The 16,518-nt window shown below is 29.8% G+C and overlaps 1 protein-coding gene across 1 annotated transcript in view; it reads left to right on the top strand.

Moving 5' to 3' along the window:
* The first annotated feature begins 7,371 nt into the window (after positions 1-7,371).
* The window catches only part of LOC148276961 (lachesin-like), a 186,088-nt gene continuing 176,941 nt past the window's right edge, over positions 7,372-16,518 (top strand). Inside the window, exon 1 of the mRNA XM_088233533.1 lies at positions 7,372-7,839. Within this exon, the coding sequence (XP_088089659.1) occupies positions 7,792-7,839 (48 nt within the window). The 5' untranslated portion in view covers positions 7,372-7,791. The remainder of the gene's footprint in view (positions 7,840-16,518) is intronic.

Raw genomic sequence — 16,518 nt, 5'->3', positions numbered from 1 at the left:
GCACAGTGTAGCCTTTACAATTCTGCCTATGTTTAAGCATCCACATTACTTCAATTTTTATATGTGTTGATTTTTGTGGAGAAAAAAGTAGATAAGGTTTGTCTGACTGAATTATTTCACCCAGGTACAATGCAATGACTCAAGTAAATTGAAAAGAATATTTTTTCAAGAATTAAATAAATATGGATGTGGTTATGTTAAATGTTTCATAGCTTGTAATGTGGCCTATTAAATCACTCAATGACAGGTCACAACCCCTGTAAATGTGTAAACTTATGTATTCCCCGTTGTAAAATATTCTCCATCTCTTTTTGAAAATATGTTAATCTTAATTTGAAAAACCTCTGGACATTTTTGAAAAAAATCTGTTTTAAAAACATAATTTTACATTCTATTACTTTGTAAAGCTACCGAGGGAACCAAATATAATATCAACAAATAAAATAAGAGATAAAAAAAGCATTATGGAATTTCCGTTTTACAAAAATTGACTTAAACGAAAGCTCTAAATTCAAAGCTTTTTCAGTCAACTTATCACCCAATTTAATTTCTCTCCTATTGTCTGCCTGTCCAACGCAAAATAAATACGAATTTTTATATATTTCTGTACAGCGTTTGCGTGTGAATATGTTAATTCTATTGAAAACCACCGATCGGATATTTTGGAGCTTTTACAGAAGCTTTCGTAGAAGCTCATGAATTTTCAGACTGATAGAAAAATTATGCTTTATACGTCTAGTACCATTTTTAAAATGACATCAAATTTTCAAAACAGTTTTAAAATAACGTTTATACTGTAATTTTGAACTATATGTAAACTCGTAGACAGGCGAGATGGTTATAAACATTTGTTTTTAACCATATTGCCTGTGAATTTATAAAGAATCATTGTTCTTATTTATTTATTTAATAGAAACGCACTGTTAATGATGTTTCAATTAATGTTGAATAACAGACCAAAGAAGTTTTGTAATAATAATTATACGTTAAAATATTACAACAGAGATGATGAACATTTAGAAGAAAGTAATATAAAAGTCTAGGCTTTAACATGAATTATGACTTGTCATTGGCTGGTTTAAGTGGCCACTTTACACACTGTGTAACATTCACCATTCTGTCCGTATTTAAACACTTATATTCCTTCAATTCTTTCATCTGTTGATGTTTGTGAAGGTAAAGAGCTGAAACCTTTATTTATGCGGGTGAAAAGAACCTTTAAGAGAAGGTAATAAGAAGTCCAGGCATCTACAGCTTACCCACATCATACCGCATACCGCATCTGAGGACATAAGTCTCCTTGGCGGTGCCCACATACACGGAAAATTTGCTCGTTGTCAAACGAGAAAAGCTGCCCGAAGGAGCTCTCTGAAATCTGGTAGCTGGTTGGTTTTTGATAGATTTGGGCAGAATAGTGAATATTAGACAGAGTGTAAAGTGGCCACTTAAACCAGCCAATGACAGGTCATAAGCCCTGTAGATGCCTAAACTTCCTTTTACCTTCAATTAAATGTTCTTCATCTCTGTTGTAATATTTTAATGTTTGTTGAGCTATTGCTCCACAGGGAGTTGAATCCAGTCCTTGTCTACAAAAATTTGGACAAACTCAAAATATTGTTGATAATTATACGTATTAAAGTATGGCGCATTCTAAACGCGTGCGTGCGTATAGTGTAAAAAATCTATGTGTAAGAGGGTGTGTTAGTTTGTATTTGTATGAGAGTAAACGTTCAGGTTTGAGTAAGCTTCTTCATCATTAAAAAACAAGTGTAAGTGTATCGCAGCCCGTTAGAATAAGTCGTAATTTATGGCTCCGGGCTTGACTCTTTCTTTCTCAGCTGACATTATATTCAATGTTGAGTTGGATGGGGTTGAAGATCCGTCTTTTTCCTGGCATTAGATCTATGTGGGTTGTTCTCTAGAGGGTTGTTCCACCTGTGAGGTGGATTTCCAGCTGTTTTTCCATTTTTAGGAGGTCTTCATCGAGGATGAGTGCCACGAGGGTGATTTTTTATTTCTATTTTTTACAGTCTTTCATATTCTTCAGATCCCTCTGTTGGCTGCCAACTGTGAATTAACCCAAGTTTGATGTGTGTCTTGTAGTTCTGACATAAATTGAAGTAAAAAGTAGACAGAAGACGTCCAGACGTGGAGAACTCGAATTTTTATCGAAATATAATATATTTTATTAAATATAAAATGATCCAGTTTTGAAATGATTTTTATTGAGTATACACATGTTTCAAATAGTTAATTTTAGGCAAAATATAAAATTAAATCCGCCAATAGGAAGGATAAGGAATAAATTAGACATTAAAACCTCTCTGCTGATATTCAAAAGTATTATCGTTCCCCACATTGATTATTTCTCCAGTATTTTATATTGAAATAATGAAGGAAATCTAAACAGACTCCAAATAATACAAAAAAAAGCGATGAGGATAATTAATATTAAGATGTGGGAGACGAACAAAAGTTAAGAAAATGATTAAACTTCTAGATATCATGACAATTGATCAAAGAATCAAATTCAATGTTGCTTATGAAATAAACAAAATTATTAAAGGAATAGTTCCGAGATATTTTCAAAATAAACTAAAAAATAATGAGTTCTTTCATAACTATGCAACAAGAGGATCTAAAAATATAAGACTGGAAAAGAAATCAAAAGCAATGTCCCAGAACTGTCTTATGTACAAGGGAATACAACTATTTGAGGAAATGCCAGAAAGCATAAAAAATTAAATAAATGTAAATTTATTTAAAATTGAACGTAAAAAGTATATATGTGAAAAATATTAGGTAATATAGTGTAAATAGTGAATATAATTAATGAAAACGTACATATAAAACAGTGAAGATTATAAATTAGGATGTTAAGTGTATAATAGTGATAAATAATGTGAGAATAAGTATGGATGTAAATACTGTGTTGTAAATACATATTAGACTATGTTAATCATAGAACTAAATAAAATAAATAATAAAAAAATAAAAAATAACAAGTCGTCAGCTCAGTACCTAAACCTCAAATTTACTCACCAAACATCTCTCTCCAGTTATACCTTATAATTATTTTTTCCCTAGTCAAACCTGGTGGTGCATTGGAATGACATTTGCAGGGTACATGGATCATTTTTGTTAGATGGAAGCTAAGGTGATCAATTAGTATTATGCTTTAGGTGTAATTTTTTTCAGGATTTTTACCTGAGAGCAGCCATCGAATCAAAAACATTTGTCCACTCACGGGCTTTGGTTGTATTGAAATACATAAGTGCATTTCCTAACTGTTCGTTATAAAGAGCTTTCAATATAAATTTTTGCATTTTAATTAAAGTTAAAATTATACTTTCAACATTAAGTTGTGAATTTACGCAAATTTAAATTCAAGTGTTTCTCTCGCGCAAAAAGGCTTCTCTGGAAGTGTAATTTAAATGTTCCGGTTGTTTGTGCGGTCATTTCCGTAAATGCCTTCTTCTTGTAATGTTTCCCTGCGGATGCACTTTCATTATCCACCTCCGAATTGCATCTGAAGGCTGCGCATTATGCAGGCGGACTGAAATTTCCACGTTATTTATAGGGGTTGGTTTAGACTCGGTCGTCTGCAGCTTAGAAGGTTCTTGCGCCCTATAAATTTGATTTCCTTTGTTTTTATATTTTTTCCTTTGAAATTTTCTAGTAAATGCGAAATCCACCGGCAGCGGGAAAGAAAATATTTACAATATTTTGAGCGTCTCCAAACGTTTGTAGACAAGAGTGGATTCTCCCCTAGGGAGTAAGCAAGATTGATTCTCGTTGGAACGGAGAGGGAAAATATTTTTGAAAAAAGAGTATGGAGCTCTAGACATGAGCTTATAATCTGTCATTCACTGATTCAAATCTAAGGAAACATCTGTACATAGTTGAAATGTTATTTTTTAAATTAACTGGTTTTGGAAGTAAAGACAAAAAGAAATTTATATTTTTATGCGTTTCCTAGCAAGAGTTAGTTAAAGTTGGGTGAATTTCCCCTACATCAACAAAGGTTTTAGCTCTTTTACATAAAAAAAGTCAGCAGATAGAAGAGAGAATCGGAAATATGTGTATGTAAATTCAATGACAATAAATATTATCTAAGTTATCCTAATTGTGTATCATTGAAAAATACAAACGTGTCATTCGATAATTAAATCTTCTTTAGATTTAAGTCCCACAATTAAATAATAGCGAATCGGAATAAATCTAACACCGTTTTGATGCCGAAAAAGTCGGCGAAGATATAACATATTTTTAATTTATTAATTTTTTTTAAAAGTAAATGCAGTTTTACTTTTTAATTTAAACATTTTAAAAACCTGTAAGGGTTATGCAAATATATTAAATGATGTTAAGTCATCTTACAAACATGGGAAGTGTAATTATCATATGTTTCTTAGATTTATTTTACCAAAATGTGCCGGCAAACAATCTCAAAATATATTTGTTGTTTAAAAGGTGCGAAGGTTTTCACGGTCACTGTTATCAATATGTTTCTTTTTTGGGTGATACTGTGTATGTTGGATTTGTTCCGACGTTTTGGATACCATTGCAGAAGCCATTTTGCCAGACTCAGTTTACCCTGAAGATGTCTCCTGCAATGATAGCTGAAACGTTGGAACAAATCCATCACACACGGTATCACCCAAAAAAGAAACATATTGATATTTGTTATTTGATTGGTTGATTTGGTGTTTATTTTGTAGAACTCCAAATTTGAACTTAAGATATTAGAAATAAAACACTGATTTGAGTCTACTGAACACTTTATTTTATTTTTACAAACATAAAAAATATAAAAATAAAAATTTCATGACAATTGTTTCGCCTCGTCAGGGCAGTTATAAACTAATGTGAAGATTAGATGGATTGAATGTCCTTATATAGTTATATAATTTAAGGTACTTAAGTAGAAAATAAAAACTATCTTATGAACTATAGCATGTACATTAATCATAATTGAGAGAAAAACCAATAGTTAAGGGCAAGGCTAAAAGTTTAATAGGTAATGTGGAATTTAGGTATTTATATTTAAATTTCAGAAAAAATATAAAAAATATAACCCGCGCCGACCATTACACTACGAGGCAGACTAAATGTATGGATATATATTTATATATCCATACTATGTAATAAATGCGGTTGAGAGTTTGTCTGTTTGTTTGAGTTTCTTTCACGTCGCTATGGAGCGAACAATCGACATGTTTTTTTTATAGTGATAGCTTGAGATGATAAGGGTCATAAGGTAATTCTCCTCTGGAAAATTCTTGGTAGAAAAATGAATTCTGTGAAACGACAATCAATACAGGTTAATTTTATACCAAAAAAGTATGATAGTCTATTTAGATTTTTTTATAAACGACAAAACCAATTAATTATTTAATTTCTAGCTTATGCTACGCGAAAGAAGCCGCCGGTAAAGCTAGCAATAATAAAGATGGAATCTGATTACTTTATCTTAATTAAGGTACTTATATAAATTATTAAATAGTAAAGTTGACTCTTTTAACAAACTCTACAAAATTAATTTTGATGCCCTTTTTGCGTGACAAGAAATTTTATTTATTCCATCTACCAATCTGTAGCTCTTACTATGCACAACATTCTTTCCTCTATTGTTTTTGTTAAAACTGTAATGTTTTATTTTTTCTATTGATATATTTCTCATGCCCCTAAATTTATTTCATAATAAATTAAGACTCATTCTTTCTGACTGTGATACGCTCCCACTTGCTATTTAATGATGCTCACGCTTACACATACCTTAACACTTACTCCCACACAAATACACACCCTCTCAACTCTACATTTACACTCATACAAATACAAAAAAACACACCCTCTCAACTCTACATTTACACTCATACAAATACACAAAAACACACCCTCTCAACTCTACATTTACACTCATACAGATACACAAAAACACACTCTTTTGTTGTACCACAATTGTATATCTATGAAACTTTGCTGGTATATCTTTAATTCTTATCTTTATTATGTTCTTGAATCATTGTTGTCTGTTTGTTTCTGTAAAATAAATAAATAGTTTATCGATAATTAGACTTCATTTAATGTAAAGACATTCAAATATTATTATGTTTTAACTGTTCAAATACCAATTTAAAAAATGAGCCAATTATTGGTTTTCCCAATTAGCACCACAGTAATATTATATTTTTTATTTTATTGTATTTTATTAAAAAAAACGATAAATCTGCATTTCACAAAAAATTATAATACTAACATATTTGGCGAAGTATTTTTATTTTTCTAAAACATAAATTTCTTTATACCCAAGATTAAAAAAAAATTATTTACATTTTTAAAAATATTCAGCATATTCAGTAGAAAGTTTAAACAATACAATATTAAATGTAAAAAACAAAATTAAATAATGAAACATTCTAAAGTAATACAACGATAAAATCACAGGTACTGTTTCATACAGCTGGGCAAATTGAACAAAAAACTGTATATATTATAAAATGCATGAATTAATAAATATAATTACCATTGTCCATCTTTGAAAAAGTTCAAAAGGTTTGTTATATAGGAACAATACCCGACACTAAATATACCAGATACGTGGGAATAACTATTGCCGAGTTCATGGTGTCTGTTTAATACGGCATTACAAGAATACACTGTCCGTGAATTGTTGCTACAAAACGATTGCTACAAAACCTGTCTAGTCATTCTTCCAGGCACCCTGAAGTTGATGAGAAATAATAGTTCAGGGCAATCCCATATGAATTTACCAATTTGAATACATTTAAAAGGTCTATATTTATTTTTTCTATCGTTAAGTTTTAACTATTTACTGTCAAATAATTGAAATGAGCAATAAACTAAGTTATTGTGTTTACTGCGGCGATGTTTTTTTGACATATTTGAAGATATCGATGAAATTTAAAGTAAAATTTTAAACATGCACTTGAAACATTTATATTTTAAGTTTTCACATCGTACGTAGTACACCATATTTGTGATGCACATTTATTTTTTTATGAAATTTCTTCTCTAAAATATTTTCCATCTCAACTTTCACAGCAAAATTTCAGAAAAAACAAACAAAATCATTTCAGTGAATTTCTAAATAACATTAATTCTACGTCGTTTTCAGAATATTAATCTAAGTGTGGAATAAGATACTTCAAGAATCAATTATTGGTCCAACTTTGCAGAGTTAATACTCTGCATCTTCTTGTAGAAGCGATTACTAAGTTTACTTTGAAACTAACGTGTGGGGGCATGCGCACAGCCGCCATAGACAAGCAAAGCGCGGGATAAGGCTACGCTATCGTAGACTTGTAGAACAGATTCGTAGACGGGAGTTAGTTGGCACATAACGGCGTAGCGAAGCGGTCGCTCAGGGGCGAAACACCTCCTCACAGTTGCGCGACGAATTTCTTGCAAAGTTTACAACGATTAAAAAAACTCACAAACTTTTTAAACATCGTGCCGTCGGAGTTCTAAAGATTAATAAATACGAAAATAAAAAAAATTAACCTAGATTTAGATTACAAAGTTTATTTTCTGGTAAATAAAGTTTTTTTTATAGTTTGATAACGTACTTAAGAATAATTTGGATGTTTTAATTTTTAACAGCTATTTACCTTTCATTGCCTTGGTTAAAGTGATCACTTTACACATTGCGCAGCATTTAACTTTCCCCCTGTTCATATTTTCATATATCTTTAATTTTTCCGTGCGTTTATTTCTATGAAACGAAAGATCGAATCCCGAAGAGTTTAATCCTGTATTGGTCTGCAAATGTTAGAACATGCTCAAAATAGTTTGATAAAAAGTTTCAGTGGGACGGTAGGTACATTTTTTTAGTTTTAATTAAAGTAATTTTAATAAAATAATATATTACAAGTATAAATAACGATTTAATAATAGTGTTTCTACACCTTATAAAGGTATGAGATTGAGTAGAAAGTAAGAACCTTATAATTATTTTATAATGTTAAGTAAATTAAATTTCCCTACTAAAATTTTGTTTAAAATTTGAAATACAATTTTGAAAGAAGGTTTTGTAAAACGTGAAAATATTCTGTATTTACGAATATATTTTTTGATATTCAAACAATTTTTAAAAATCATCTCAAAATTATCTTTAAATGGGCGCTACTAAGCTTGGATGAAAGTTTTTTTTTAAAATTACTGTATTGTAATTAATATTTTATAATTACTTAAAAGTAACTTTTTTAAGATGGAAAAAAATACAAAAAATGAGTATTGATATATATATTAAAAATTTTTGGATTAAGTGCCTACAAAATCTGCGTTTGTTTTAATTAAGTACAGCTTTATTCTTACAATAGAGCCAATAAATCATAAGGTAAAAATGTTAAATAATATAAATTGCAACTATGGTTGGTAAATGTTTCACTAGGTATTTTTCACGAGTATAACCTGTTCTAAGCAATTATTTGCACGTATTGGAGTCTTTTAAAACAAATTGAAAACGTCAACAAATTGAAGGATTCGGTTAAAGATATTAAACACCAGCTTTTTTTTAGCTACATATTTTAGTATTTTTTTAAATGTTGGTTTTTATCGAATTTTACATGAATCAAAAAGAACGAATGAACAGTGACGGTAAACTTCAGCATTGTCGTAAAACATATTTTAAGTATTCTTTTGTAAAAAATATTCAACAGGAGTGTTTTTTTAAATTATTTTTTAATCTATCGACATAATTTATCGACGTGACACTGACCTATAATCGATTTCTTAAAAAAATAAAAACGCTAAATATTGAGAAACCCTTTAGAATATAAATTAAATAGTTAGTACAAAAAAGTACGTTAAGTAATATTCAAATCTTGCTTACACGTCTCAAGTAATGGGCAATAAAACTCTTCACAAATGCCTTCACTTGGCCTTATCAATAAATACCTAAATTGCGTTATCGATAACACACTACTTCTTTTAGATTTAAAAAAACTGATTATTTATCAATAAAATAAAATAAATCGAACAACTTTGTTTTAAACCACAATTTTTTTTTCCACCGACCGGTTTCAAAGCAAACAAGCTTCTTTGTCAAGGTTTACGTAACTAATGAATTGATTCCTTTTTTATTTTTATCAAGTTCACTAAATACTACGCGTGGACCCAATAAATCAAGTGGTTTTTCCTTACACGGGTGGTAATTTGATTTTACTATTTTCGAAGTTAGACAGGAAAGGACCAAAAGATATATTGTTTATTTGATAATTAATTATTGTTTTCTTATTATGAATCGCTTTTTTGATTTCTAAGATTTCTAAGTTGTCTAATTTTAATATTTTATTTTATTGCAGTTATGATTATTTTCTATCAGATGATTTGCGAATTCAGAAAAATTATTATTATTTAAGCATCTTAAGTGTTCTTTTACTATGAATATTTATTAATCATTTATAATATAATGAATGATAATTTGGCCTTAAAAGCATTTTAAAAATAATAAATGCAATAAGTGGTGTCTCATCTCTGTTGCAATCAATTTATTTTTATGCTGCCAAATCTGTTACTTGATGAAAACATCTGCTATTTATCAAACCCTTTAAGGCAAACATTTTTTATATGCCCCAATGTCCAGAATGTGTAGATTAGCCAATTTATCACACAACTTGGAATTCGTTGGAATAGATCTTCCCGCTTTCTGTAGATCTCTTTGCCATTAACACAGTGTACGATGAAAATAAATTGGCATGGGTTAGCTTGAAGTCTTATATGTTGATCATGTTCTTAAACATATTGCTACAATTCCTTATTAAATATCATGTTCTTATGTTTCTTCATATAACTATTGTAATTGACTTAAGCCGTATCCATAAAAAAGTAATTAAAAGTAAAGTTAGAAATACCTCAGTAAACCGAAAAATAAATAAATATATTTGCAACAGAAAGGAATAGAAATATTTGCGTTCATATAATTTACACAAATATTTCAATTTTGATGGCCATTTTCAACGAGTAATAAATAACTAACTATTAGAAAATGAAAATCCAGTTGGGGTAGAGTGGGGTTTGAACTTCGAGCCTCTGGCCCGTGGGTCCGCAACACTAGCCACGGGACCTCAACCCGATTCGAATTTTGAGTAGGGAATATGGAAGTAGGTGGGCATTTACAGGGCTTATGACCTGTCAATGTCTGGTTTAAGTGGCCACTTTGCCCACTGTGTAACATTCACTATTATGCCTGCACAGACTTCCATATTCCCTTCTCAAAAATGTTTTCCTTTTCTGTTGCAATAAATTTAAACACGAATAACTCCCTAAAGAGGAAATCCAGCAAGTCTGCAAGCATTTGGACATACTCAAACATTGTTAAAATATATTTGATACTCCGAAATGTGCTTATAGGTCGTGGAAGGATCTAAAACGACCGAAAAAATGAATTTTGTACCTTAACATATTTTTTTTTTAAATATTGAATTACAAAAGAACTCCAATTATCCGAACTCCTGCTATCCGTATAGCTGATTATCCGAATAGTTTTTAAAATTTCAAAAAAAAAAATAAGACGGAAACGTACTGCGATTCGCTAAATAACGACATGGCTGCCCGAAAACGGATAGTGACAGTCAAACAGCTTACTTTGACCGAGTTGTTCAGCAAGCAATGACTTTCATTCACAGTAAAATCAAAGCTTATTTATTTATAAGTTTACATTGTTTGTATTCTTTTTTATACACAGAATAATGTTCCCTCACTGGGGTGTCCCGTGCTGAGGGAAACATTTTACAAAATGTAAAACATGTCTAAGATTAGCTATTTAACAAAGTTAACATAATAATAACAATAAAAAAACGTAATTAACCTAATTATAATTAACATAATAAACAATAAAAAACAAAAATACTCATAAAATCCATAACCAATTTATATAGACGATTTAATTTTTTTTTATAAACAGTGCATACATTTTACCTATTTGGCTTGATTCACTCATCGATCCGTGCGCAACCCACTCCACCATCCATTTCTTACTTATCGTCCTTATGGATAATGGAAGAAGATTGTACACTTTAACCGAGTAGTAGGTCAATCCTCTTTGACCGAAGGTTGTATTTATTTTTTTGCAGCATCAGGGTGGAGTATCTAGTAACTATTGTATTTGTAACGGAAGGTAGAGAATAATGTAAACGTTCGTATAGTAACAAAGTTTTTACAAAAAGTGGTTTTATAGATTTGACATTAAGATTTTCAAATATACCGAGGGAGCTAGTTCTGATTGGGACTCTTAAGATAATTTTTATTAAAGCTTTTTGTGCAATAATGATTTGCTTGATCAGTGTGTCATTCGCACACCCCCATCCAATTATCTCATATTCCAAAACTGATTGAGTTATTGCGTTATATATTTTTACAAGTTCTTTTAGGCTAATTATATTTCTTATAGTTTTAAAAAAGTAAGTTTGCTTATTTAATTTAATAACCGATGAGTACAGTTTAAACCCGCGCTGTGCCAGGGGGTGTTTTGCAAGCTATCAAACCAGTTGTCCAAACATATTTTATATTTTTTTGTCAATTGAGAATACTTTGAGGAATTGGAACACAATGCGACATAATATATCACACTCCAATTTTCAACCGCTTTTTATTTTTTGAATATGTGTTTCATTATTTGTAAAAAACTATCAAAACACATTGCTTTTTTACTTTTAAAAAGATAGGTTTAAAAGAGTTTAAAATGTATTTTTTTTTTTAAAACCGTTTTTGTTTTAAAACCCAGAAATATACCATGAAAAAATAGATTTTCATAGATTTCTAACTTAGATTTTTAAAGAGTCTAATTTCTTTGAAGGCATAATAATTTTGATAAAAATATTTGAAGCTTGAAAATCAATTTTATTTACTTAATAACATTTATTAAATAAATATTAGTAAAAACATTTAAAAGTATTCATAAAATAAACATTAACCAATGCTATACTCAAATATATAATATTTTTTTTGTTCTACTTTAAACTTATAACAAACATATTATTGATTATGTACTTTTTTAATTAAAAAATTTCCTTGTTATTAATTAAATGAACTTTTTTAATAACGATATTTTTAGTACCTAAAAGTGTTTTCCAAGAACACCCATTATGTTTTTCTTTTGATAACGATGCATCTTATAAAATTGACTTGTCAAAATATAACTTTTTTAAGTCTTAAAGGTTTTAAATTATTTTAAATTCAAAAGGTTTTTTCCTTTTGCAATTATAATTATCTTAAGACTTTCACAACAACCGAACCAAAAGTAAGAACAGTTGAATTGAAATTTCAAGAAATCTGACTAAAAAAATTAATACCTACAACATTTCAAATTTGCCCAATTGTAAATACTAGATTTCACCTCCTAGAGAGTAAATCAGATTATCAAATTAAAACAGAGACTGAGAACATTCAAAATAAATAAATATGGAAGTCTAGGCGTTTATAGGGCTTCTGAACTGTGATTGGCTGGTAAAAGTGGCCACTTTACACACTGTGTAACATTCACAATTCTGCCTATGTTTGAACATCTATATTTCTTCAATTTTATCATCTGTTAATTTTGATGAAGTAAAAAAGTATATTTTTGTGAAGAAGTTCATCTAATTTGACAAGCAAACTAATCTCAAGATGACTTGAAGTTGAAGTAATTAAATCAGAAGCCATAGGTAATATTCACATAAAGTTACATTTTTATTTACCTATTTGTTTTTTTACACTTTATGCTTCGGATATGTATAGAGTAAACAAGTCGATACAAGTGTGGAATTATGGCGTAGTAAAACTAAATACACGAAAGCAGTAAAAAAAATTCTTCCGCATACCCAAAAACAGTTGAAATGACCGAGGGTTTCAATCAGTTTCGTTCATAGTAAAAATATTTTTTAAAATATAAAATATTTTTCAGTCTGTGAATTTGAAATAATTTTTTAAATTTCGATTCCGTAATCTTATTTTAATTTAATTTAAATTCGCTGCTTTTATTTCCCCTTTTACTATGAGTTTGGCGATTTATTATGTAGGATATAATATTTTTTTCTATGACCATGTTAAAAAACGATAACAAATACCATATAAAAATTTATAGAAACCTAGAAGTTAAACATTTATAAGGGATTAAGGATGTCAAGGAATGTCATTGCCAATTATACACTACGTGACGACATTTACCCTTGTGCCTTTTGGAATGGAAAAATGAGGAGGGAGAGCGTCTTCTACTATTTCCCGTCCACCAACCAGATCACACAAGTAGATGTGAGAGATAATTAAAACCAGAATTAAATTAAATTTTTATTTTATTTATGGATCAGAACACAAATGGAAAATTTGAATAAAAGTCCGTAATAAATAATTTATTTTGTGAAGCAAATTGATACAAAAATAGAATATTTGTCCAGATACAAATTCCAATGAAAAGTCTAAAAAAAGTCTCCTCATTGATAAAATATATAAAATCTGTACCTTAAAGCTGAAAAGCTGTAATTAACATTTAAAAAATTGTTCTGAAGAGCGGTTTGAAATTTTAAAACTGTTTCAAATGTATCTCTCGAAGTGAAAACGCAATTGATTACTGTTTTTTTGGATTTATTGGCTTTTGATAAGAGGAGGCTAAACTAACAGTTTACAATGGAGTTCTAGTGCCAATTCTAATGTATAGGAGCGAAGTATGGAATTGGAAAAATGATGACGAAATTAGGTTAACTGCTGTCTAAATGTGATTCTTCAGGCGAATGTGTGGTATAACGATGTATGATGGGTACACAAATGTCGAGATCCGTGAACTGTGTAGGGCTGAGACATGCATTATCGACAGAATCAAGAAAGGGCTGCTGCGTTGCTTTGGACATGTAGAGCAAATGGACAGCAAAAGAACGGCTAAAAGGATCTACGATGCGAATGTTGATGGGTGCAGTGAACGAGGAAGAAAGATAAAGACATGGCACGATCAAGTCCATCAAATACTTGAAGATGGATATGTCAAGAGAAGAAATAATCGGCGTGCGTGCATGAGAAGGTGTGTGAATGTAGAGGAAGCGAGGTATGTATGCAAAGATAGAGCGATATGGCGTTCTATTCTCTCTGCCTACTCCTAGGAAAAACGGTGTAATGATTTGTTTGAAAAAACATTTAAAGTATGTACTATCAAATTACTATGAGACTTCAAGTATTTTGTTGTAACCGCCCGGCCCGCGCCCTAATTCCTCCTCGGATTTAAGTATTAAAAGTCACGTAGAATCATAAAATTAAGAGTAATCCAGAAACCGCATACGCACATCAAACAGAAGGCGACTCAACTACTCATAAATACGTAGGTTTACGTTTTAACCAATAAGTTTCATTGTAGACGTCGCTCAGTACGCAACTCCTCATTTGAATTCAACCATGCCGCGTTGTGTCCTTTTAAAGTTTAGAAATACTGCTAGGATCTTTAAAAAACAGGATGCAATCACATTTCATCTGTAATTTGCAAATAAATGTGTATATAACAAATGCATTACTTGAATATTAAATTATTTTTCCATCTGTCAGATTGTCGAAGAAACAAAATGGAAATTTCGTTAGTGTTGCCAGGGTGGATTTTTTTACCCTACTTTGCATCATCTAATAAAAAAACTAATGAAAATTAGACCTCGGATTAAACAGCGCCGTAGAAGACATTTGAACGACATTATCTTTAAAACATCAAATATTATTTAACATGATATGAAAATATCCGTTTTATGTCAAATAAAATTTGTTTAATATTTTAGGTTAAAAGTTCATTGATTCAATTACTCTTATTAAATGACCCTTAACTTATCTACTATGTTGTGTCAATCAATGTTTCCGCGTGCACAATCAAATTTTAGAGAAATTAAAAGATTGCTTTTTTTTTACCTTACATTTGTGTTTTAATTATATTTTTTCCCATCGTGAAACATTACCCGGCGAAATCACGAATGCGCGCGGCAAAAGTGAGGCATAGTGGGGGGATTATTGGACACAGTCCGATGTTTTCAAATATGATTCTACGCTCCTTTTGGACTATTCTTAATTATTTGTGTAGAACATTGAATAAAAAACAATGTATTTTTAAAACTTGCTGAAAAAAAGGCAAAAACATTAAATTAGGTGCCATTAATTTAAACATGAATTATTTATGAAAATAACAGGTAAATATGAATTAAATGTCATGTATCTGAAAAAAGGCAAAATTAAATAATTAAATTAACGGCAAAAGAAATGACACAATGGTTAAGTGTGGTCGATTATGACAATAAAATTTTATCTTCTGCAAAATGTCTCGCTGCGTCAGAGGTAGTTTGTTATAAAAATTGTGGAATTTATTCGGTATCCACTGCTTAGTACTTAACCGTAGAATTTTGTTGAAAGCATGAGTATTATGACTGCACTACTGGTGTTTTAGAACAAGCTATTTCAGTAGTGGTGTACTAGAGGACTCCAATGTTTTTAGCAATAATAGAATCAGAATATATGAACAAAATGACATTCATTACTCAATTTTGCAAAAAATGTGACTTCCAGCCTTTCAGACTTTCAGCCTTTCAGCTTGAAGGTACAGATATAATATCCTATAAAAATCACAAAGTAAATTAATTTGACAAATTAACAACAAACAAAGATATTCATAAATAATATTTATTTCACACTTATTTGTTTATAAATTTGTATAAACCACTTAATTTTTTTATTTTATTTATTACACTTCGACCGGTTTCGAGATTACTACCTCGTCGTCAGGAATTTAACTAACTTATAATTACACGCGTTGCTATTTATATAATAAAATATTGTATGAAAGAGACAGAAAATTGAAAGAAAGAGAGAGAAAGAAGATAAAATAAATCATAACGGGAATAGCTTTGGTTTTCGGATATAAGATGATTTGCGAATTCTGAAAAATTATTATTACTCAGACATCTTATATGTTCTTTGATTCTAACTTTAAATTTACGTGAAGTTTTTCCAATATAGAAATTTGGGCAATTTAAACAATTTAATTTATAAATTCCCGAATGATTTAATTTATCAGTTAATTTATCAGTCAATTTATCATCTTATATATATCCGAAAACCATGAATTTAATCAAGAAACGTGTGTAGAAATTTTGCATGTCAATAAAAATGGTTTTCGTATAGATAATTTAGAAAGATTAGAAATTAGTAAAGCCATTAATCAAAAACTTCAAATAAAAAATAATCAATTAAATTTAACTTCGAGTCCTCTTTTAAAGCTATTCCCGTTATGATTTATTTTATCTTCTTTCTCTCTCTTTCTTTCCATTTTCTGTCTCTTTCATACAATATTTTATTATATAAATAGCAACGCGTGTAATTATAAGTAAGTTAAATTCCTGACGATGAGGTAGTAATCTCGAAACCGGTCCAAGTGTAATTAAAAAAAATAAAAAAATAAGTGGTTTGTACAAATTTATAAACAAATAAGTGTAAAATGTCATACCACAAAGTGAAAAATGTTTTTGATAACAATAAAATATTTATTTCCCTTAAATTATT

This window comes from Micrasema longulum, unplaced genomic scaffold (assembly GCF_059751315.1).
Source record: "Micrasema longulum isolate JH-2025_06_02 unplaced genomic scaffold, ASM5975131v1 h1tg001118l, whole genome shotgun sequence".
Lineage (NCBI taxonomy): Eukaryota > Metazoa > Arthropoda > Insecta > Trichoptera > Brachycentridae > Micrasema > Micrasema longulum.
Note: the sequence above shows the minus strand (reverse complement) of the source record. Positions and strands in the feature narration are given on the sequence as shown.